The 25,342-nt window shown below is 41.0% G+C and overlaps 1 protein-coding gene across 2 annotated transcripts in view; it reads right to left on the bottom strand.

Annotated features, from left to right (window-relative positions):
* Nucleotides 1–25,342, bottom strand: part of timm50 (translocase of inner mitochondrial membrane 50 homolog (S. cerevisiae)) — a 165,163-nt gene that overhangs the window by 101,875 nt on the left and 37,946 nt on the right. The window contains exon 2 of one of the 2 annotated variants that reach the window (XM_043681019.2): nt 23,750–23,781. The exons of the other annotated variant lie outside the window; for it this stretch is intronic. Coding sequence (XP_043536954.1) covers nt 23,750–23,781 — 32 coding nt within the window. The remainder of the gene's footprint in view (nt 1–23,749; nt 23,782–25,342) is intronic. 2 annotated transcript variants of the gene reach the window in all.

The raw sequence follows: 25,342 nt of genomic DNA, 5'->3' as shown, positions 1-25,342 counted from the left end.
CCGAATGAGAGGCAAAACTAGAAAATGGGAGTGATAAAACAGCTTGCCATTTTCCCCAATGCAGATAAACGCAAAACGCGCTAACCTACAGACAGTACACGCCGATTCAATTATCCAGCCTTTTTTGTCAGCTGGCTAAACAATAGCGATGCTTGAATTGGTCTGTTTGCCATGAGCTGGCAAAACAAAAAAAAAGTCGATCAACCAAGCCTGATCTTCCAATTGTTTCTGACTAAGTCTTGGTGGAAAGTACATTTATGCAATTATCAGAGTTACCAGTGATTATGATTAAGATCATTTGTCTGTTGATACTCTATAGCTTGAGTTTGCATATTTTACAGTGGCCAATATCACAATATCCAAGGGCGTCAGTGCCCATGGACCACAATTGAGTGAGAGCCCACACCCAACAAACCCAATTTTAGGGCATACAGAAGTAAATTCAATACATTAACAGCCCCAAGTGAGCACTAACCCACAGAGATACGATGTTATGACTTGGCAGTGAACCCTTCTGGTAATTAAACCAAACACCCAGAAAAGCTCACCTTGCCTTGTAATCTGTTAAAAGAAGAATGACATGGAACCCCCAAATTCCACTATTTAAAGAAAATAATATCAATTTATTCAACTCTAAAAGTGAACATTAAACAACAAATGTTCACAACTCCATGCCTCCCTTTCTCTTAAGTGCTTGTTATCTGCCTCCAACTCTAACAATATACTGTTCCAAGAAAAACACTTATTAAAATTACATCAATTTAATTTCAAAACCACACAGCGGCTGTCCTTGTCAGTGTCTTCTTCCAGCTGAAGATCTCCCTGGGTAGTCAGCTTTCTTTTAATGCAAGTATTCTTCTATGAAAAGGTATATTTGATAGAGAGTGTTTCGATGGCAGTTATTCTGTCGATGGTAGTTACTCTGTTTCACTTTCAAAATACGTGTCCTTTTTATCCCCCAACATCAGATCGTCTCATTGGTTCAATGTTGGTAAAACAATAAATTCAAACTCGTTTGGGTTTTAGTATCATAATTTAAACTGGCTAAATTTGAATTGTTGTCAAAACAACCACCAACTTGGGTATCTATTTTACAGCCAAATGTTACAGATTCTGAATTTTCCAGAAGTGAGACTGCTAGTTAATCATATGACAGGTGCTTGTAAGTTCTCAGTGCAAAACAGCATTCACTCTCGCAAAGATAAAGTACACACCTTCAACTGCATAACACATAGTTAAATGGGAAAATAACATGGACAAGCTGGCAACTGAATGGTAAAATTTTAATTTCTCTACACTCCCTAGAGAAACTACTTCTACCTAGTTTCAGATTAGTTCAGCTTTTGCACTCGTCAATAATGGCTCTAGCAAGGAAAATTTTTTATTTTTGTAAGGGGGTTGCTGCCTGGTTTCACTAAATTAACTATGTTGCTGCTACTGGCTGCATGAGCTGAGACACTATGCAACACTAAGATGAAACACCAAAGCAGCATTTCTTTTTTCTTCATTCATAGGAGTCGCTGGCTGGGATAGCTCACCCTTAGCTGATCTCAAGGAGGTAGCAGGAGTTATCTTCTTGAACCACTACAGTCCATGCACTGCCAGTTCAGTCACAATGCCATCAGGGAGGAAATTCCAGAATGTTGATCCATTAATACTAAAGCTGGTTCCAGTGACAATTCATTTTGAGAGATAGCAGCTCAAACGTCCATAGTCAGAAGTCTTGTTTTAACATTTCTCTTTTTCCAAAAAAGGTAGACAGCCATATATTAGAATACTAATGGCATCTTTTATTTACAACATCTTCGGTTTTCTGTTAGAGCCACATCGAATTAACAAGGAAGCTAGATACTTCTACACTTCTGTTCCATAATGACCAAGGATAACATTTCACTCAAAGACAATAAACTGGACTGAAATGTACTTTATAGGGAAAAAAAACGTTATTTAGGTTTAGCCTTGCGAGGGTAATTGGGAGCGAAGAATAGAAAATGCTAAAATTTCACAAGAATTCATATTTGCCAAAACAATGTCCTCTTCAATGAAATGCTCTTGCTTAAAATTTAACAAGTGAACATGAGCTCAAAGTACAATAATCTATTCGATTCCTTAATTTTGTCACATTATTACCTTTATCATCATCACTGATCTAACCACTGCAATGAGACAAGCTATTTTACGTTAAGAACTGCACCGTTTCCTGAGCAGGAAATCCAACTCTCTGAATCAGAGTTCCACACTCGACACTGCTTAATCAGAAGTGAAGAATGGCACCAGGTTGCACTTTTGGATTACTAAGATGGTATTAAAAAGCTAGAAAGACTGCAGCAACTGGCTATGTAACAGGCCTGACAAATTGATTGTGTCTTAAATATCATTCTTTTCCACATGTTCACCCCTCACCAGCGATGACTGTTCATTCAGCCACTACACACTTGCACTCTGGAACATCTTGGCCAGTTCCCAGCCTTTGTCTATGACTTCAGGTCAATCCTACACTTACTCTCTTTTTTTTAACCCCCCTTTCCACTCATGCTAAACATTCACTGTATTAAGCCCTTCAACACTACATTAAGCCAAGAAGTGTTCTTGCACCCAGGACATTAAGAGTGGCCACAGCTAACCTTGGTTTAATGCAGTAGTTAGCCGATATTCCTGTTCTCAAAAACTCCTTGGCAAACCTGGTTTGCAAGTATACACTGAGACAGAATCAAGCTCAATAGTTATGCCAGGGTCAATGCTAAATGCTCACTATTAAAGACGTACATAAACAGACTACTTTCAATTAATTAAAATCTTCACTGTTTTCTGTTACTCACTTTTAGTTTGTTGTAATAGAGAATACTGCATGACCAAACACTACCAAAACAATGCATGATGTGTCTTGGCAGACTGTGACATTGTGTAAAAATGATTAGATTATTTTTTTTTTAAGATTAGATTAGATTATATTACAGTGTGGAAACAGGCCCTTCGGCCCAACAAGTCCACACCGACCCGCCGAAGCGAAACCCACCCATACCCCTACATTTACCCCTTACCTAACACTACGGGCAATTTAGTATGGCCAATTCACCTGACCCTGCACATCTTTGGACTGTGGGAGGAAACCGGAGCACCCGGAGGAAACCCACGCAGACACGGGGAGAACGTGCAAACTCCACACAGTCAGTCGCCTGAGGCAGGAATTGAACCCAGGTCTCAGGCGCTGTGAGGCAGCAGTGCTAACCACTGTGCCACCGTGCCACCCACAATGATCGAGGCTTGTGATCAGTAGCACAATAGACTGACTGGTTATACTCTGTGCGGGGGGCTTTGTTGTGAAAATTCTTCTAATTTATTTTACTCTCCATTCAAATGTAATCTATGTCTATAAAATCAAACTAAAACGTAATTTAACAGTTAAAAAGCTTTAAAACATAATTTAAAACATAGTTGTCCAAGTGATTTTGCTTCTTAGATACTCACGAGCACTCAACCTAGGTTGAATTCTGCAAGGAATTACTTAAAGAGGGTGACAGCAAAAACTGAAAGAGGAATATACTTGTTTTAATCCACTGAATGTTTTTGGAGCACAAGATAGAAATAATGCTTCAAAGTGAAAAAAGCGTTTTGTTTTCTCTTACTTCATTTTCAACAAGAAACTAAATTCTGAATATTCGGTAAGGAGAGGGTATCATGTACGTTATGAAATTAGAGAAAAGAACATTTGTTACTAAGATTTTGTTTTGGAATTATTCAGTGAAGCAAAACTGCAAAAAGTCTAATTTATAGACCAGACTTCCATTCAGAACTCCACTACTGAATACAAAGGGCTAACTTTCACTCCATTAGCAAAATACAGTATCCAGTGAGGCACAGAGCATTACCACAGGCCTGGTGATCCCAGTTTCAAAACCAGCTGTGTCTCTTGCCACCTCATCTCAACCCAAGTTGCAAATGGACAGAACTGAGATGAAAGGGGTTTAGAAATCAACAAGGTTCATACTAGGGACTTACTGAAATGTGCACTGTTGGAGATGAATAAATTTCACAGCCATGATACAAACCTTACTTGGCATTTAAGCTGAGAATCACAATAGTCAATTGCAGATGTACCTGGGAGCTCCCAATTATGGTCCTAAGAAAATGGAAAATTAAGATTTATTGTCTCAAGTTAATTAGCACCTCAGAAGGAGGAACTGCAAAAAAGGTCCCAATTACTGATCACCAGTAATAGAAGCTGAAAATATTCATGAGAGAGAAAATGCAGGGTGGCACGGTAGCTCAGTGTTTAGCACTGCTGCCTCACGCGGCTGTATGGGGTTTGGACATTCTCCCAGTGTCTGCGTGGGTTTCCTCCGGGTGCTCTGGTTTCCTCCCACAATCCAAAGATGTGCAGGTTAGGTGAATTGGCCATACTAAATTACCCATGTAAGATAGGTGCATTAGTCAGGGGTAAATATAGAACAATGAAAAAGTGAAAGAAAATGGTGGCTCAGTGGTTAGCACTGTTGCCTCACAATGCCAGGGATCTATTTCGATTCCAGATTTGGGTAACTGTGTTAAGTTCTCCCAGTTACCCATGGATTTCCTTTGGGTCCTCCTGTTTGCTCCTACAGGCCAATGAAATATGGGATAAGGGGATAAGGTCTGGGTGGGATGCTCTTCAGAGGGTCAGTGTGGATTGATGGGATGAATGGCCTTCTTTCACATGTGGGGATCCCACAATTATATGAAAATATAGAGGTCAAAAGGTGGCTTTGTTTTGAACACACCATCGTGGATAAGTCCCAAAATATCAACGTTTGCACAAGAAAATGACAAATGGGATAAAGGTCCAGCTTTTCTAGGTGTAAAAATGGATCATAATGCAGCAGTAAACACCTCCTTTGTTAAAATACCAGGTTAAAAAATATTCAATAGCACAACCATTAAGTGCTGACAATTCTTGATGCTGCAGACTAACAAAAAATCAGTTTCTTTCCAGGAAAATTGCTGGAGAGAACATTTTGGCAAAGTGCAAAATATAATCAAACCTGCTTGCTTACCACAGTAAAGAGTTAAACATAGGAAAGTTAGTAGAAAAGCCAGGGTATCATAAACTTTAATCATTTTACATCAACATACTAAGTACCCAGATAACAGGATAATAAACCTGTAATCAGATGAACCTCCAACTAAATCTTTTCCAAAGCTCACGAGACTCCTCTCAATCTCCATTCTGGTGTAAAGGAATGTGGCACAAGTTACAACATTCATAAATTGTGAGCAAGTTCTTTGAACAATGCCACCTCATCAGAGTTTCAATAATCTCATGCAGATCTGCAACTTCAACAAGCTCTCTCATGGTTAAATATCTATTCATTTTCAGGGATTTAACTTGTGTTGAGATCTGATGCAAGAAGCACATTGTCTTCTAAAGAAGAGGGTGTTATTTACAACCAAAGGTTCAAAGGATAGGTCACTTTTACAGCTGAACACAAGTAGTGTGCTGCAGTCACACACGAAAAGAAGTGGATTCTTAAACCCCAGCTAAAGTGGATGTGTGAACGTGAGAACCAAGTCAGAGGAGAATCACAAACTGATGTGTGAGATTTTCAAATTCTCAAGCAAATACCTGATTTGATCAATTTTCTTTAGAAAATATACTGTAATATTATTACCATTAAAGAAGTTCCTCTAACCTGCATGAGGCAGCCATTAGTCTCAACATGCTAGTCATGGCAGATCTACCCAGTTACTCCCAATCCCCTGCTCTTCTGACAGTGGTCTGTAAATTCCTTTCCCATCAAGAATTATGTTTGCCCTCTGGTGAAACCTACGATTCTTGCTAGGACAGGCTTTAGCTAAACCAGCAAAAGATTGCTTGCATTTAGACTCTGGAATTGCTTGAACTCTACTAACGATCGCAACTTGCAACAAGTATTTCCCCAAAACGGTCATTCCTACTTCATATCATCAGTCTCTGTAACTCCCAAGTCCACCTATTCTTCAAGCATGGCATTTAAAAGACTGCCTTTTATAACTAGTGTCAAAGTTTCCTTTCTCTAACAAAAAAAAAACCCACGGATGCTGAAATCAGAAACAAAAACAGAAATTGCTGGAAAAACCCAGTGGGTCTGACAGCACTTGTTCAGAGAAAGCAGAGTTAACATTTCAAGTCCAGGTGACCCTTCTTCAAAAGTGGACAGCAGTTCTGAAGATGGGTCACTGGACCTGAAACATTAACTCTGCTTTCTCTCCAAAGGTACTGCCAGACCTGCTGAGTTTTTACAGCAATTTCTGTTTTAGGTCTCTTTGTCGTTCTCATTTATTTCGTGAGAAAGAACACATATTTGCAATTCCCTTCATGCCCATGTGACATCTAAAAGGGAGTTTTTATTAATAAATTAATTACAAACTTTGATCATTGTTATATAAGCAAACACAGTAGCTCACTTAACAGAGCATGAAAATGTGAGAGAATCAGTTCAGAAAAAGGTTTACTGGACTAAGATTTACAAGCAGACCCCGGTTTACAAATGGGTTCCATTAATAAGTTGATTTGTACACTAGTTGGAACATAATACAATATAAAATAGCTGTAAGTATGAGCGAATGTAAACATGTCAGATATTGAATATTAATATTAACATGCCCCAATAAGGGACCTAACTTTTAAGGTGAAAGTTTGTAAGTTGGGGACTACCTGTACTTGGAAATAGACAGATTTAAGAAGAGGGGATGGAACAGGCTGCAGTTAAGATAGATGCAAATTTATCCTGAGAAGGCATGGACAGGGTACTTCCTCTTTTTGAAGAATCTAGATCTCGGGTTCAGTTTTACAAATAAAAGAGGGGTCACTCATTTAAGACAGAAATAAGATTTTCTTCTCCAAGGGTCATGTCCTTGGAATTTGCTTTCTCAAAAAGTTGTGGAGTTATAGTCTTTGAATATCGTTAAGATTTTTGCTAAGGAACAGGGTAGATAGGAATATGGAATTGAGATTAAATAAGGTAATGGGTGACCTGATTGTAATACTAGTACAGATTCGAGAAGGCAAATAAATAGCTAACCCCTGCTCCCACTTGTATGCCTATATTTTGTAGACATACAGCAACTAGATAAGTGACCAGTTAATAGCCTTGTTGACAGAGAGATAAACAGTTCACCAGAACAACTTCCATGTTCTTATTTGAAGAGCTACCAAGGATCTTCCATTTCTCCTTTCCAATCGGTTTTTCATTTCCTAAATGCAATAGGTGCTGGCTGTCCTCAATGTAATACAAGTGATTCACATTATGCCCATGTACATTAAAAAGAAAGCCATAAGAAAGTTAAGCACACAAAGGAGGTCAACCAGCCCAAAGTGTCTGTACCAGCAAGTTAAAGAAAATCAATTTTCCCATAAACAGAAAAGATAGATGACAGATCCAAAAAGGATAACTAGCCCCACCCATACATAGTGTGATCAAAATAAATACTGGACTTCTGAAGTACCACAAAGATTTCAATACCCATTCAATGTTATCTTGTGACTCAGTTGTAGCACTCACCTCAGATTAGATGTACCTAAATTCAAGTGCCACTCAAGACATATTTAGGATAGTAAGTGTGAGACTCCTGAGCATTGCTAGAGTGTGCTGCACTATTGGGAGATATCAGTTTTTGAACGAGATGTTAAACAAAAGCCCACCCGTTTCCTTAGAAGGTTGAGAAAAATCCCATGGAACTAACTGAAGGAGGATAGGTTTGTTCTGGCTGGTATCTCATCCAAAATGTAAAACAGATTATCCTGTTATTTATCTCATTGCCATTTTGGGAACTTGCAGTTTGCACAGAACATTTTAAATGTACCCAAGGGGCTTTAAACATTCATTGGAATATCCAAAAGATGTGAAGGGTGCTACTTAAATGTAAGATTTCTTCTGAATAACCTTCTTGCTGTTCTCATCTGCTTGCTTGATGAGGTGATGAGAATCTATCAAGTTTTACTTCAGTCTTATGGAGACAAATTTTGAATCCTACTTAAAAAAAAATCAGAAGAACATATAACAATATTAGCTCTGTGCCGACACAGTTTACCATCAGCATAGTGCTCATGCTTAGTGGGCAAACCCTCAGATGAAATGAACCAAATCAACCTATTTCAGGTAGGGTGTTGATGCACATTGGAGCTAGCAATTTCCTGATATCCTGCAGCTTCAACCTCAATCCTGTTGCTAAGGGGAGGTGAAAAACAAAAGTAATTAAATCTTTGAGCAAGTAGTATTGGTAGACACCTTGGAATACATCAATTTGCATTCACCCTCTTTTGGGCAAAGAATCAACATTGATAGAAAACATGTGCTTGTGGAACACAGCCCAGTGAGAGTTCAGTTTCTCTGGACACTTAGTCCTGTGGAATTCAGTGCATTCGGGAAAGAAATTTAGGTTAAAGACCAGACCAAAAGACCCATGAGCAAAATTAGCCCTCTGTTGTAAAGAATTCCACAGATTCACTTTCCCTAGAAAGAATTCCTCATTTATCTTAAAATGTGCAACTCATTATTCTGATAATATATCCTCTCATCCTAGGCTCTCCCACAAGGGGGAACAACCTTTCCATATCTATGCTGTCAAATCAGCTAAGAATTTTGTATAGAACATAGAAGAATACAGCGCAGTACAGGCCCTTTGGCCCTCGATGTTGTGCCGATCCAAGCCCACCTAACCTACACTAGCCCAATATCCTCCATATGCCTATCCAATGCCCGTTTAAATGCCCATAAAAAAGGAGAGTCCACCACTGCTACTGGCAGGGCATTCCATGAACTCACGACTCGCTGAGTAAAGAACCTACCCCTAACATCTGTCCTATACCTACCACCCCTTAATTTAAAGCTATGCCCCCTCGTAATAGCTGACTCCATACGTGGAAAAAGGTTCTCACGGTCAACCCTATCTAAACCCCTAATCATCTTGTACACCTCTATTAAGTCACCCAAACCTTCTTTTCTCCAATGAAAACAGCCCCAAGTGCCTCAGCCTTTCCTCATACGATCTTCCTACCATACCAGGCAACATCCTGGTAAACCTCCTCTGCACCCGTTCCAGTGCCTCCACATCCTTCCTATAGTATGGCGACCAAAACTGCACACAATACTCCAGGTGCGGCCGCACCAGAGTCTTATACAATTGCAACATGATCTCAGGACTCCGGAACTCAATTCCTCCACCAATAAAAGCCAGTACGCCATATGCCTTCTTCACCGCACTATTTACCTGGGTGACAACTTTCAGTGATCTGTGTACATGGACACCAAGATCCCTCTGCTCATCCACACTACCAAGTATCCGACCATTAGCCCGGTACTTTTTGTTACTCATACCAAAGTGAATCACCTCACACTTACCCACACTGAACTCCATTTGCCACCTTTCTGCCCAGCTCTGCAGCTCATCTATATCCCGCTGTAACCTGACACATCCTTCCGCACTGTCAACAACTCCACCGACTTTCGTATTATCCGCAAACTTGCTCACCCAACCTTCGAGCCCCTCCTCCAGGTCATTTATAAAAATGACAAACAGCAATGGTCCCAAAACAGATCCTTGCGGAACACCACTAGTAACTGCACTCCAAGATGAACCTTTACCATCAACTACTACCCTCTGTCTTCTTCCAGCCAGCCAATTCCTAATCCAAACCTCCAACTCACCCTCAATGCCATACCTCCGTATTTTTTGCAGTAGCCTACCATGGGGAAACTTATCAAACGCCTTACTAAAATCCATGTACACCTATGTTACAATAAGGTTACTTTCATTCTTTTAAAATCCATTGAATACAGGATGAACCTACTGAACCTCTCCTAAGACAGACCCTCCACCATCAGCCTTGCGAATCTTCTCTGGACTGCCTCAAAGGCTAACCGGTCTATCCTTAGCTAAGGGGCCCAAAACATTTCACATTATTCCATTGCTTTCTGACTAGAGTTGTGTGTAGTTTTGGCAAGCTCTCCTTACTTTTATATGCCATACCCTTCAAAATAAAGACCAGCATTCCATTTGCCTTCCCTATTAGCCACTGAACCTGGATGCCAACGTTTTAGGAATCATGGACAAGGACTCCCAAATCGCTCGGTTCTGTAACTTTCTCCATTTAAATAATATTCAGCTCTTCTAATCTTCTTGCAAAGAGAGCGCGAGAGGCGAGAGGGAGCGCGAGAGGCGAGCGACGAGCCACGCGAGCCGAGAGCGAGAGTGCGAGAGAGCGAGACCGAGAGAGAGCGAGAGAGCGAGACCGAGAGAGAGCGAGAGAGCGAGACCGAGAGAGAGCGCGAGCACGCCAGAGCGCGAGCGCGAGCACGCCAGAGCGCGAGCGCGAGCACGCCAGAGCGCGAGCGCGAGCACGCCAGAGCGCGAGCGCGAGCACGCCAGAGCGCGAGCGCGAGCACGCCAGAGCGCGAGCGCGAGCACGCCAGAGAGAGCGCGAGCACGCCAGAGAGAGCGCGAGCACGCCAGAGAGAGCGCGAGCACGCCAGAGAGAGCGAGAGCACGCCAGAGAGAGCGAGAGCACGCCAGAGAGAGCGAGAGCACGCCAGAGAGAGCGAGAGCACGCCAGAGAGAGCGAGAGCACGCCAGAGAGAGCGAGAGCACGCCAGAGAGAGCGAGAGCACGCCAGAGAGAGCGAGAGCACGCCAGAGAGAGCGAGAGCGCGAGAGCAAGCGAGCCAGAGCGAGCGAGCCAAAGAAGCGCGGATATTCCAGGTAATTATAGACCAGTGCGCCTGCTGTCAGTGGCAGGGAAGCTGCTGGAGAAAATGCTGAGGGAATAGGATCTATTCCGATTTGGAAGAAAATGGACTTATCAGTGATAGGCAATATGGCTTTGTGCAGGGAAGGTCATGCCTTACCAACGTAATAGAATTCTTTGAGCAAGTGACAAAGTTGATTGATGAGGGAAGGAATGTAGATGTTATATACATGGATTTCAGCATGGCATTTCATAAGTTCCCATGGTTGGCTGATGGCAAAAGTGAAATCGCATGGGGTCCAGGGTGTACTTGCTGGATAGATAAAGAACTGGCTGGGCAGCAGGAGACAATAGTAGTGGACGGAAGTTTCTCAAAATGAAGAGTTATTTTTATGGTAGTCTTTTGTTGGTTTTTACAAGTTTCTAAGTCCTCTGGCTCACCACTAACCTTGGCCATATCCCCTTCTTCGAATCCTTCTTTGCTGTAAACCAACAAGTATTTTCTTAAAAGTTTTCAATTGTCCTTCAACGGTCTATTCTCTTGACTCATTTCCCAATCTGCTCTAGTTGGCTTCGCCCTCATGTCTTTTGTAATTTACTTAAGTAGAAAACCGCTGTACTAAACTTAGGTTCCTTCTTGTCAAACTGAATACTAAATTCAACCATGTTATGGTCACTGTTTCCTCGGGGATCTTTTACTAAACCTGCTCATTATACATTATTAGTTCAAAAATTGCCTTACCCAGAGTTGGATCTATAACACTGTTCTCAGAAACTATCCTGAATACGTACTATGAATTGTTTCTCATAGCCACTTCTGCCAATCTGGCCGTCCCAATCTACATGGAGATTAAAGTCATCCATAATGAACATACAGCCTTTGTTACATGCACTCACTGTCACCAATTTATTCTCTGTCCCACTGTAAAGGTAATGTTACTACTCCTACCAGTGTAGGAGTTACGGCATTACACAAGACGAGTAAATCTATCACGAGTGTATCTATCACTACAGCAGCCTGAAGTGATGCTAAATTCCATGCTCCCACAGAAACAATGTATCTTTTTACAAAGAAAGTACTCTTGAGAAACTGTTGCAATGTCAGTAAGAATCAAAGCTTTTCCTTTGATGACTGGTCACTATTTCAAAGTGACTGTATATCAAAGGACTTTGTTAACTGCGTAATAGCACAATTTCAATAGCTTAGTTAGTGCCAAGGCTCACGGACTCACCTAATGAAGTGTGCTGGCATGTGCTGAGTATAAAGTAGCACTGTGAATTAGGTGTTAGCACTGTCACCTCAGGCATATGTGAAACACTAGCCACAGGTGAACCAGTGAGAACCTCCAATTTTCAAACCAACAACTTTCAGTTGACTGTGAAAGCAGTACTTCTTTATTGAGTTATTCCTTGAGCATGACACATTGGAGTACAAGCTGGGAATATGGACAATCTTCAATTTGTGTGTTTTTGGACTGTGTCACCATAAACAAACTTTTTAATCAGTTTACCAGTAACTATTGAAATGGCATAGGCTTCAGGTTCAGTGCAAATGCTGCTGATTGTCAATGTGGATTGCTTGAGTCAACAGCTCTCCTTGGAGTAAACAGACAGATGACGATTTAGTGGATAACCCCCAAGATGCACTTTCTTACAATCTACCAATCATTACACTAACAATGAGCTCCTCAACAAACACTGAGCACTAATTCTGCAAGGTCTTTTGTTGCATTGTGGTACCACAGCACTGTAAGAATGAATGAACTGATGCAGATGAGCAGCCTGGTTTCAAGTTCCAGGCTAATTATATCAATTTACATTGACAATTTCAAGATAAAACAATGCTTTTCCCACTCCTAAAAATGCCTAGACAAGAAGTGAGTTCACAGCTGCTGTGTCAGCTTTTAACAGGACAGTCAATATTAATGTCGGAAAGCTGCATGGAGTTTGGAGCAATTCCTCCAAAAACCACTTGATGGAAAAACATCTTATATTAATGAAGCTTCTTTTATACTGTGGTAAAACATCAAACCTGCTGTAGACTTAAGGAATTGGAGCATTCAGCTCTTCAAGCATGCCGCACCACTCTACAACATCATAACGGATTTTTCCCAGGTTTGAACTCCTGTTTCCTATCAACTCATCATAGCACTCAACTCCTTGATATTTCAAAAAATCACCTATCTCCTCTTTAAATACTTACAGTACATAGATGTTTGAGAGATGCTTTTTAGAAATGCAAATGCCTTCCGCCTGAGGTGGTTCAGGAGCTGGAAATACTGACATTGAAATAAACTGTGACATTAAATCACGTCAAGCATCTAAGTTGGTTTAGGGATAATGCTTAAGAGATGACCTTCCGTAGGTTCATAAGCAGGTTGCCCTCTGATTTGCTGCACCATTCAGTCAGATCACAGCGGATCGGCACTTCAACATGATCGTCTCACCTTTATATGGTATGCCTGGTATCCTTAAACACCAAAAAGCTCAGATCTTGAAAGTTCCAACTGAACACCAGGCATTTTTGGGGGGGGGGGGGGGGGGGGGGGGTGTGTGTGAGGAGGAGATAGGGGTAAGGGTGGAAAAGAGGGGGATTCTTTGGTGAGAAGTGTCTCGACTTTTCGGTGTCACTCCTGAATGAATCAGTTTCAACTTTAAGATAAGTCTTACAACTCAAAGATACCACAATATCATATTAGCTTTGGAATGTTTTGTATCAGTCTTGACTTTACAGATGGGTTTGATGTTTCAAACCCGCATTCACTAACCCTTGAACTGTTTTGAGCATCCTGAGTGTGAAACAGCACAGTGGTTAGCACTGCTGCCTCACAGCGCCAGAGACCCGGGTTCAATACCCGCCTCAGACTGTGTGGAGTTTGCACATTCTCCCAGTGTCTGCGTGGGTTTCCTCCGGGTGCTCCGGTTTCCTCCCACAGTCCAAAGATGTGCAGGTCAGGTGAATTGGCCATGCTAAATTGCCCGTAGTGTTAAGTAAGGGGTAAATGTAGGGGTATGGGTGGGTTGCGCTTCGGCGGGTCGGTGTGGACTTGTTGGGCCGAAGGGCCTGTTTCCACACTGTAAGTAATCTAATCTAATCTAATCTAATCTAATCTAATCTAATCTAATCTAATCTACTTCAGAGATTAGTGAGTTTGAAGAGTGAATTGCAACCACCTTGAAAAAATCTTCAAAGATTGCCATGGCCTTTGTTACCAGGACTAACAAATTTCAAATGCTGAGATTAAATCAGAGGTGACAGTGAAAGTTGATCAGTGCTTTGCTGTACCAAATGTGATGGTAGGAAGGAAACCCTGGAAAATTAAGACCACAGTGGGACATCAGCATGGCATCAAATTCAAGCCGTGTTTTGGTTACATAACTGCTGCTGTACGGAAAGCTCAGTGCCAGAGGCACATTCACTCAAGCAGTGGGGAGTGTAGTGACTGCAAGGACTGCCCGAAGCTAATCCTTTATAGGTTCAGTGATGTTGCATGACAGAAAAATCAACACAAAGACTCTAGGGGACTGGGGGTAAACATCCAACATTAAAGCCGACATCTGGAATGCTGCACAATTGCCAGTCAATGCATTAATAAATCACAAATCTGTTGAGGAAAGACCTAAAAGAGCCTTAAATGACAATTTTCTTTCATAGGGCTGGGACCAATTCTTGCAATGGAATGGCCACATCAGGCATGTAATTGACAGCAAATACTAGAAACATAATTTTTTAATTTGTTAAATTGGAAGATATGTTTGACAGCCAGTATTTGTAAATTTGGAAAAAAAACTAGAAATGATCAAGCAGAACAAGTTATCACTATCTGAGAATAAGCTAACAATCTGAGATGTCTGAAGTATCCTAGTAAATGAGTACTATATGTATGATGCAGAATACTTGCATTGGTTAAAGGAAGTGAATTTAGCTAACAACAGAAATGGTAACCTCCATTTTTGTTTATGATTCCTGCCATATGGTGAGAAAGCCAATTTCAACTTGGCTTGGTAGAGACGTGCAACTGTCTCACTCCAGGAGAATGCATATAACCAGAATAGAAAATCTAACACTGGGAGCAGTACCCATTGACAAATTATAAACACCTTTCCCGACAAATTATAAATACCCTTCCTAAGAAAATTTTCAGCAATGTTTGTAAATCAATTCCAGATCTTCACATTAACCACTTATTTTAAAGAGATCCAAAAACAGCCAAATTGTCCTTTAACTCAGTATGGTGCATTGGTCCACTCGACAAAATACCAGGACTTCTCCCTCCTTGGGTTATTGATGCCACTGAACTTTGACTTGAGGACAGATGATTCAGGGTTCACATGGGTTAAAAGTCTACTGTCTAGTAAAACAAAACAGATGAAAGGCCTAGCCAGAGGTCTTGCTTTAGCCGTAACTCTGTTCAACATGTACAAAAATGATCTACCCTCAATCCAGTCTCAGAAGTGTATCGATGCGGGTGACATTTGCTGTGGCATATAGACGTAGACTCTAGAGTTAAAGGATATATTAAATAATAATGAGACAAAGCTGGCCAAGTACTGCAAGAAATGGTGCCCAAATCAGAGCACCAATGAAACAGTTTCCTGCTCTTCCTACCTTCACAATAGCAGTGACAAAAGGAAACCAATCATTCTAGATGGCCAGAGACTGAAACAAGATTCCAGCCAGTTTAAGCTAGGCATCACATTTTAGTGAATTTCACTTACAGCAGCACTTTAAGATAGTTTTTAAAAAAATTAGAACTCACAACAAGATCCTCAGTAAACTGGCCAGTACCTCATGTGGATCACAGGTCAAGAGCCCAAGGACCTCTGCTCTTGGCAAAATGTAGTCAAAACAGTATACTGCATCTCGGTGTCCCAGCAATCTGCTCAAAGACAGCAATTCACAACCCAACACAAAGGAGTACCTCTTCAACCAAATCACCACCCTGGCACTCAGCCTAAGCGACAGTGACAACATCCCCAAACCCCCATCAGGTTGGTAAGAGTTACAGGTAAGCTAGAGGAGAAAGATCTACCTCTACCAAAGCCTGTCCTTATTCAGTGACTTATTCAACAAACGTCGAGTACAGTTTCCTCTCTCCACCTATGTGGTTAAACCCAACATGTCAGGGAGTGACAGCTGAAGACCCATGGCAGAAGGAGAGCCATAGAAAAAAAATCTTCCAGATATCATTCACTACCACTTGTTCACCTGGCTTTAAGCCTTCAACAGCCACAGTGGACTCAAATTATTTCTGGACTGATCAAAGCCTTTTGTCTAGCCACCCAACAGCAGTGGATTCACCAAGATCATCCAGCCTTCAACTATGATGCAATCCAAATAATAACTCATTACTAAGGAGAGTCTGTTGACTACACTGGAAGATGGGTTTAAAGAACCCCATAGGCGAAAGTGAGGACTGCAGATGCTGGAGATGAGTCAAGATTACAGTAGTGCTAGAAACGTACAGCAGGTCATCAGGATGAAGAGCTCCTGCCCGAAACGTCAATTTTCCTGCTCCTTGGATGCTGCCTGATCTGCTGTGCATTTCCAGCACCACTCTAATCTTAAAAGAACCCAATGTCAGCACTGACAAGGCTACTGCTTGACTCAAACTGTGTATGCACTAAATCAATAAACTTCCCAAAGGAGATGATGATAATTCAAAAGTAACTTTTAATTGAGAATTGGAGATGTAACAAACTTAGTTTAAACTGGCACCCTCGATAAACCAGCAAAAATTATATTCTTGAAACATCAGAAATTTACTGCATCATCACAGTTGAGGGCACGAATGAGAAGGCTCTCTGACAGCAAGCTTTATTTAAGGCAAAGTTTCATTATTATTTAAGTGATCTATGCTATAAGTCAAGTATAACAGTGATGCTTATCTCCTCTGCATTACATTTCTATTACTTAGTGAGTTTTTATATTGATTGCTTGAACCGCTTGATCTACTGGAATATTTGATTGACTAGCACATTCCTCGTCTCACTGGTGCTGATTAATGAAAAGTTTGCAGTTTCCACAAAAGCCCAAAATCTGCATAAGTGGGGGGAAACCAGCAGGAGAGCAGGGACTAATTGGTAGTTCTCACAAAGGGCTGCTGAAGACATAATGGGCCAAATGCCCTGCTGTGGTGCAGTATCAGGTTATGATAGGCAGGTAACAATCAGCTCTTTGTAGGTTTGAGGCACAGAAAACTCACCAAAACCTATTTATGAAATGGGATTTGACAAGAGGCAAATTTAAGGTGAAAGAACTACTGAAGTTCAGCCATATATTTATTTAAGACTGTCAGCAGTGAACCTATGGGCAGTTTGCTCAGAGTCCATGTGAACTATGAGATAAGAGATGGAATCAAAGTGCTTCCCATGTCTGCTGAGCAGCAACTCACAAACTGCTGCTAATTACTTCAAACTCAAAAGGGAAAAAGCAGTTTATCATAGTGCAAGGAGTGTGCCATGAGCCACACTTTTCTCAGTATGCATCACATCTCGTCTGACTGTTAACGATACTTATGAGTTGTAAAATGTCAAGACATTGCAACGCCTGGCCTCAAGGTGCAATAATGCCATGCTTTTGAACAATGTAACAACAATCTGCGAATGTACTTCAGAGCAACTTGGTAATTTTGTTTGACAGACTCTTTTCCCACAGCGCACTATTATCCCGGCCCTTCAAAAGACCTGTATTAGTGGGAAAATGTTTGAGAATTCTGTTTTTCCCAGGAAAAAAAATGTTGCTCTCAGAACCTCAATTTAAAATTACGAATAAACAGTTTGAGGCCAGGTTCCACAGTATTAAGAGTAATTCTAGTTTCATCCGATTCATGTTCGTGGTTGCAGGATTCACCTTTTAAATGCAATATATAGATATAAATTGTGATATTGTGAGTACAACTGTGAAGATTGATCTGAATGCTGATCAAATGAACTATTTATTAGTACCAGAAAACAGGAACCATGAAAGCTGTCAAGTAGTCCTCTTATACCCAGCTGCTTCAAAATCTTTTAAGGCAGGGAACCCAACATTTCCACTTGGTTTGACATACACGAGTCAAGTTCCATGCAATGCATGGATGACTCGGCCTATTTCAGTGGGCAATGATCATGTCACTGCATGGTTGGCTGCTGCAATATCAGTCAATCACTATCTCAGGTTTACAATGAATAGACAATAAATGTGAAATTACGAATAGCGCCAACTGCCTCAGAAATAAATCCACAAAACACATGATCGTCACCATTAACTGAGGAGAGCAGCATAAAAACAGAAATATCACCATCAAGCAGGTAAGAAAGAAAAATTCAAACCCAACAAGTATCTTAGGATTCTTTTTGATCTTCAGCACATGGTGGGGAACGTTTGCTAGAAATTTCATGTTCAAACCATAAGACAAATGTAGACGTATTTATAATACAAAGAGCAAAAACAACCCCAAAAGGTGACAGAAAAAAAAGGTAGTACTTCAATCAACTTGACCATAACTGAAAATGTCCAGGGACCTCTTCTTGGGGACAAAGTGAAGGTTAGCAGAAAGATGGATGGATCCAGGTAGAATTAAGTAGTGGATGTCACAAAGTGATTGCAGAAAAACTACAGTTAATGTGTGAGCACAGTGCAAGACAGATGTTTGTGGCATACTATGACAGCAAATCTTCTAGCAGGAATAGCTACAGGTAGCAGCAGAGAAGGAGTAGGAGTATTTATGACATATTTCAATGTTTTCCTTTAAATAATGAAGTCTGTTGCAATTTTGTTCCTTCGTAAACTCAATGCCAAAATATACTTTTGGCATATACATTAGAAATATTCCAGGGAAGAACTCTTCCCTGTTGTTTAGCACCTATAAAGAAAACAATTCCACTCCACAATGTTAACCACAATATTGAAGCGAAGCATCCATCATGATTTGCTAAATTACAGAATAGTAAAATCTACAAAGGCTGTTCAAGTTTCCTTTATATTGGCAATGTTTCAGTTCGGACTATAACTCGGTTTTTCCTTCGTCAAAAAGAAGCTGGTGCCAACTGCTTCAAAGTAGTGGGACAAAGTGGAAATCCTTTATATTCCAAAATGAGCATTAACGTTTTCTTAAAAAAGCCTCAAAAGGTAGGAGATGGATGCATAGGGCACAAAGAAATAAGAGAGCATGGGAACATAAGAAATAGAAGGAGTAAGCCGTTTGGCTCAGGTTTGCTCTGCTATTCAGTTTGATCATGGCTGACTCTCAACTTCTTCACCATTTTCACACATTATTTCCATATCCCTGGACATCTTTTAATGCTTCTAATTTGCAGATCTTTCTTGAATATATTCAATGACTGAACCTTCACAACCTTCTGGGATAAAGAATTCCAAAGAATCACTATCTTCAGTTATTCAATATTTATTCATGGAATGTGGGCTTCACTGACTGGGCCTGCATTTATTGCCCAACCCTAGATGCTGAGATATTTGTATATCATTGACAGTCACAGGTGAAGTGCCAGAAGATTGCAGATTAGCAAACATGGTGCCACTATTTAAGGTGGTGGTAAGGAAAAGCGAGGGGACTACAGCCAAATGACTCCGCCAAGTTGTTGGAGGGATCCCTGAGAGACAGGATTTACATGCATTTGGAAAGGGAAGGACAGTTAGGGACAGTTAAATGGCTGTGCGCGTGGGAAATCATGTCTCACTAACCTGATTGAGTTTTTTGAAGTAGTAACAAAGAGGACTGATGAAGGCATGGCAGTGGACATGATCTGTCTGGACTTCAGTAAAGTGTTCGACAAGGTTCCACATGGTAGACTGGTTAATAAGGTTAGATCACGAGGAATACAGGGAGAACTAGCCATTTGGATACAAAACTGGCTCGAAGGTGGGAGACAGAAAGTAGTGGTAGAGGGTTGCGTTTCAGACTGGAGGACTGTGACCAGTAGTGTGCCACAAGGATCAGCACTGGGTCTACTGTTTTGTCATTTATAAATAATTTGGATGTGGTCATAGGAGGTATGGTTAGCTAAGGTTACAGATGACACCAAAATTGGTGTCGTGGACAGCAAAGAAGGTTACCTCAGAGTACAATGGGACCTTGATCAGATGGGTTGAGGAGTGATAGCTGGAGTTTAATTTAGATAAATGTGAGGTGCTGCATTTTGAAAAGCAAATCAAGGCAGGACTTATGCACTCAATGGCAAGGTCCTGGCAAGTGTTACTGAACATAAAGACCTTGGATTCAGTTCCTTTAAAATAGATTTGCAGGTAGACAGGGTAGTGAAAGCAGTATTTGGTATGCTTGCCTTTATTGGTTGGTGCACTGAGTGTAGAAGTTGGGAGGTTACGTTGCGGCTCAACAGGACCTTGGTTCTGCCACTTTTGGAATACTGCTTGCAATTCTGCTCTCCCTGATATACGAAAGATGTTGTGAAACATGAAAAAACGTTCAGAAAAGATCGACAAATATGTTGCCAAAGTTGGCAAATTTGAGCCATAGGGAGAGGCTGAATAGGTTGGGGCTACTTTCCCTGGAGCGTCGAAGGCTGTGGAGTGACCTGATAGAGATATGTAAAATGATGAGGGGCATGGATAGGCTAAATAGGCAAGACTTTTTCCCAAGGTTGGGGAAGTTCAAAACTAGAGGGCATAGGTTTAAAGGAGAAAGGGAAAGATTTAAAAGGAACTAAGGGGCAACTTTCTCATGCAGAGGGTAATGTGGTTATGGAACAAGCTGCCAGAGGAAGTGGTGGAGGTTGGTACAATTACAACATTCAAAAGGCTTCTGGATGGACATATGAATAGGAAGAGTTAGGAGGGATATGGGCCAAACACTGACAAATGGGACTAAATTAATTCAGGCTATCTGGTCAGCATTAAGGAGTTGGACTGAAGGGTTTGTTTCCATGCTGTACATCTCTAGGGCTCTATGCCCTTGAGAAGGTGGTAGTGATCTGCCTTTTTGTGATGTAGGTACATCTACAATACTATACTAAAGGGATAGAATTCCAGGGTTTTGACACAGGAATACTGAAGGGACAGCAATATATTTCCAAATCATAATGGTGTTGGCTTGGAGGGAAACTTGGGGATGGTGATGTTACCACATATCTGCTACCTTTGGCCTTTAAGATGGAAGTGGTTATAGGTTTAGAAGCTGCTGTCTAGAGAGACTTGGTGATTGTTCATCTCGGATACAAAGATACAAAATCTTAGACAAAGTAAAAGCAGCTAAAAGTTCAACATTACAGTCATTCTCTAGCCCTGGGCCTGCAGTCGCTCCATGCTGGGCTTTCCCCATGTGACCTCAATCAGCTTTCTGCGCTGGGCTCTCTCACACCCCCTGTGCTGTCTCACCACCGACAGCCGTTTGACAGAGTTGTTAACTCTTTTTGAGGCAATTTTGCTCAGGAGAGGGGGACAGAAAGCGGTGAAGGTTCATTTAAATGCAAATAAGTTAGCAAATGGCAATTCAGGACATGGTCCACAGATTCTTAGAAAGCAGATCTGGGCAGCAAGGTGGTTCAGGTGACTGCGGGCGGAGTTTGCACATTCTTCTTGCATCTGCATGGGTTTCCTCCTGGTGCTATGGTTTCTGTGATGATGTTGCTCCTTTAACAAGGTCAGGTTGTCCTTGATTTATTTTCTCCAGGAGGTCGTAAAGACTCAGGCTCCCAAAGACTGGGCTTCGATGGGCTTTAGGGTCATTTCGATATAGCTAATAGATAGTGCCTCAGGCAAAAGACTTTCAAGGTTTATTACAAAAACAGTTGTACAATGAAAGGGGAGTGGCCAGTTCTCCCAGCTCAGCTTTCTCTGGTTTGGTTTTAGCACTCTGGCTGTTCAGAGAAAGCAATCGTTTTGAGGCTGCTAGCCAAACAAACGGTTGCATGGAAGGTGTTCCCTTCTGAATCTCAGTCAGCTCTCTTGTAAGACCCTATGTTTGATATTTACCAAGGATGTTTATGGGAATTGTTGCAGGAGTTGGGATAATCAGCTGGGTTTTCGGATAGGTTAAGTTATTCTATATTTTGTTCTCTTTGGTTTGTGTTTCATTCTGTAATCTTGCAAATAAATTCTATTTTGCTTAAAATTAATATCTACTTAAACCTGCTTAAAACAACTAGAAAGTTAGGGTCCAGGCTATTTTTGAAATACTTTGAGGGGTCTGGCCTGCTCCACAACAGTTTTCTCCCACAGTCCAAAGATGTGCAGGCTAAATGGGTTAGCCGTGAGAAATGCAGGCTTATGGGGATAGAGTAGGGTGGATCTGGGTGGGATGCTCTTTGGAGGGTTGGTGTGAAATAGCCTGCTTCCACACAGTGGCAATTCTATAATCTGCAGTGCATTCCATACACTGCTACTACTGCATAAACATTTACTCCTTCCACAACCAATCAAGTTAGCTGCTGTGCCCTGGATGGTGTCAAGGAAGACTTGCTCCTCACCTCAGTCTTAAATGATATTTCTCATATGCTGAGACTGAGAGTTTCCCTCGTTCAAAATCTTGCTCTCACGCCCTCAACTCTCTGTAAAGCTTCTCTAATATACATGAAAAATATGTTTCAGCTCATTTCTTTCATTTTTCATTAAAGTAGTAGACTATACTGTCCCAATGAGTAATTCAAAACCAATATCAGGAGACAGTAGTAGCCTCGGAATGAAGAATAAAAGAAAGGACTTGGAAATCCAATCTTTGAGCCTGCTCAATCCAACAGTGGGAGCATGGTTAATCTTTTATCTGAACTTTCCTTCTATATCTCTATTCTAAAAATACATTATTCTCAATCCTGAATAAGTTCAAATAATCGTTAAGAAGGCATATGGTATGTGGGCTTTCATTAACAGAGGGATTGAGTTTAACAGCCACAAGGTTATGCTACAGCTCTATAAAGCCCTGGTTATAGCACACTTGGAATACTGTGTTCAGTTCTGGTTGCCTCATTATAGGAAGGATGTGGAAGCTTTAGAGGGTAAAGAGAAGATTTACAAGGATGACTAGAGGATATGTCTTACAAAGAAAGGTTGAGGGAACGAGGGCTTTTCTCAATGAAGCGAAGGATGGTGAGAGGTGACTCGATAGATGTGTACAAGATGATGACAGAGACTTTTTTCCCAGGGCGGAAATGGCTATCACTAGGGGGAGGAACGTTTAGGGGACGTGTCAGAGGTAGGTTCTTTACACAGAAAATGGTGAGTGTGTGGAATACGCTGCCAGCAGTGGTGGTAGAGTCAAGATACATAAGGACATTTAAGTGACTCTTGGATAGGCACATGGTTGATAATAAAATTTAGGGTACGTACATTAGTTTGATCTTAGAGTAGGATAAAAGGTCGGCACAACTTTGAGGGCCAAAGGGCCTGTACTGTGCTATATTCTATGACTAAGCACTCATTCATTTAATGTAGGTCAGTCTGAAGAAAGAATTTCTCCTCACCGTAGCTCTAAATGGGAAATCCTGAGACCATGCCTCCTAGTTGTGGACTCTGCAACCAGAGTTCATCAGCATCTGAACAGGAAGCCCTCTAGATTTTTTAATAGAAATCTCATTGCTAAGCAACGGGTATAGTACATAGACCTAGGAAATATAGGTCTATTTCACAAACTTTCTTCACAGCCATTGTGATAAATCAATACTTAGGTCGGAATACCAAAAGCTTCATACTAAAAAGGGAAGAATGACAACTCAGTTGAGAAAGAAACATTTACTTTGCAAATCAGAGGCTTTAGATCAGGAAGAAAATCAATCCAGCCTACAGCTGAGCACAGAGAAGACTGGAGTTAGAACAGAGTGTCCGTTTGTCTAAGCACCAGCTAAGATGAGAGATTCCACGAAAGAAAAAGCCTGAAGGAGAGGTTAAAGAAAAGACTGAAGAAAAAAAAGTAACTACTTCTCATAATATCCTGGTGATTGCAGCCTGACTCCTGAGAAGTGAAAACACCTTTCTCTTGCTGTTCTAAGTTCTCAGCTGTTTTGCCATAAAATTCTTCTAAACGTTTGGATGACTACAAGTACCTGCACTCCGTGAACAAACACTCACTGCTAGCAAGCAAAATCAAAGATTTCTTACCTTGTTTCCAGCTTCATCTACTGAATTACTACCTGTAAAAAAAATGGAGAGAAGGGAGAAAAGGATAAAAATGTGTATTAATAATTAACCATGGAAAGCTTTAAAACACAAGGTAAGTTAGAATGAGGAATCATTTTGGACAGTTAAGAATACTATAACTCAATATGCATAATTGAAAATGAAATTCAGCTTCATCTTCATGCAAAAACAGGACCCATGAGTTTTGTTTTGGAACAATTATATCTTGTATTCTAATTTTGCAGCCTTGGTCGTACTGGTACCATTAAAAAAAAGTGTCAGTTACCAGCAGTGGCTGGACTTCTTGTCATAATCATTATTCATTCTTTATTATTTCACATTAATTTGCTCAAAACTGGATTTTAGTTTTCAAGAAGTGGAAGTTTTATGCCTTGCCATTGGGTAAAGGCAGCCAACTCCCCCACCTGCCAGCACCCTCCAACCCCACCCTCTCAAAACTAGCATTGTAAGACTGCGGGCAGGTGGGGGGAACAAGAGAGATTGAGTAAGGGAAAGAGACAAAAATCAATTTGACTACTGAAGTGTGCACATATACAGGAGAGCAACTTTGGGACCATTCTGTGCAGATTGTGACTACATCTGGCCTAGATCTGGCTCATCTGCCATGTTGTCAAACATTAGAACCACATGCCAGTACTTGGCTGTCTAGGCTTATGCAGGAACAGCCGTCACTTAGGCAGGATATCTGGCTGTTGGTGTTGCAGAATAGCTCCCTCAATACGAATCAGCACCTTCAGAAGGGGAGGAAAAAGGAGGATTGTAAAATGGCAACAACGTCAGTATTGGAGGTATCTGTGTCACCTCTCACTGCGGAGATTAATTGGCTCAGCAGTTTTATGGGAAAGCAATATTTATGTGACACATTTTTAGTGCAAAGTAACAAATACAAACATGTGTCTAAGTGGCAAAAATAATTACTGCACAGCTTTTCTGATAATGCTGCCAAACACTTGTGCTTTTCTACATAAAGAAACGTGTTAATCAAAACAAACTGGCAATTTTGCAAAACAGTTCAGTCATAGGGACTCAACTGAGTTTTTCAGCAAGAGACCACCCGGACCTTTTAAAAAGTAGTTTAAATTTCCTGTCCAGTGCCAAATTGGATAAACTCATCAGACCCTCCTGATACACAGACTATATTTTTGTGTATTTGAGGTAAAAGATGTCTTTGGTTTGTTGGATCAAGTCAAATGCCAATGTTTTTGTTTCTTTGATATCTTACTTTACAGAACCAAACTGCATTTGTGACAATCTATATAGGATACTTTTGATGAGTATTTTGAAATAAAATCTTTTTAAAAAAAGATCAAGGTGGGTAAGAAGAAAACATTCCAGATTTACCCTGCCTGCTTTTATCTTGTGACACCTACTGGAACTCTGCATGGGAAGCACAAAGAGACTGATTTGGCTGTCAAGGAAGCAATTCTGTCATTAACTACCATACCAAGGCCCATACATGAACAACCACCACTTGGCTGCATTCATCAACCATGGCACTATAATTTTACAATGAGCAAATGTCACTGACCTGAGAGAGGAGTTTTGTTTAAAGAA

The sequence above is a fragment of the Chiloscyllium plagiosum genome, unplaced genomic scaffold (assembly GCF_037043375.1).
Source record: "Chiloscyllium plagiosum isolate Xiang-an unplaced genomic scaffold, Cpla_swu_hap1 HiC_scaffold_47, whole genome shotgun sequence".
Taxonomy (NCBI): domain Eukaryota; kingdom Metazoa; phylum Chordata; class Chondrichthyes; order Orectolobiformes; family Hemiscylliidae; genus Chiloscyllium; species Chiloscyllium plagiosum.
The sequence above is the reverse complement of the archived record's forward strand: the minus strand, read 5'-3'. Positions and strand labels throughout refer to the sequence as shown.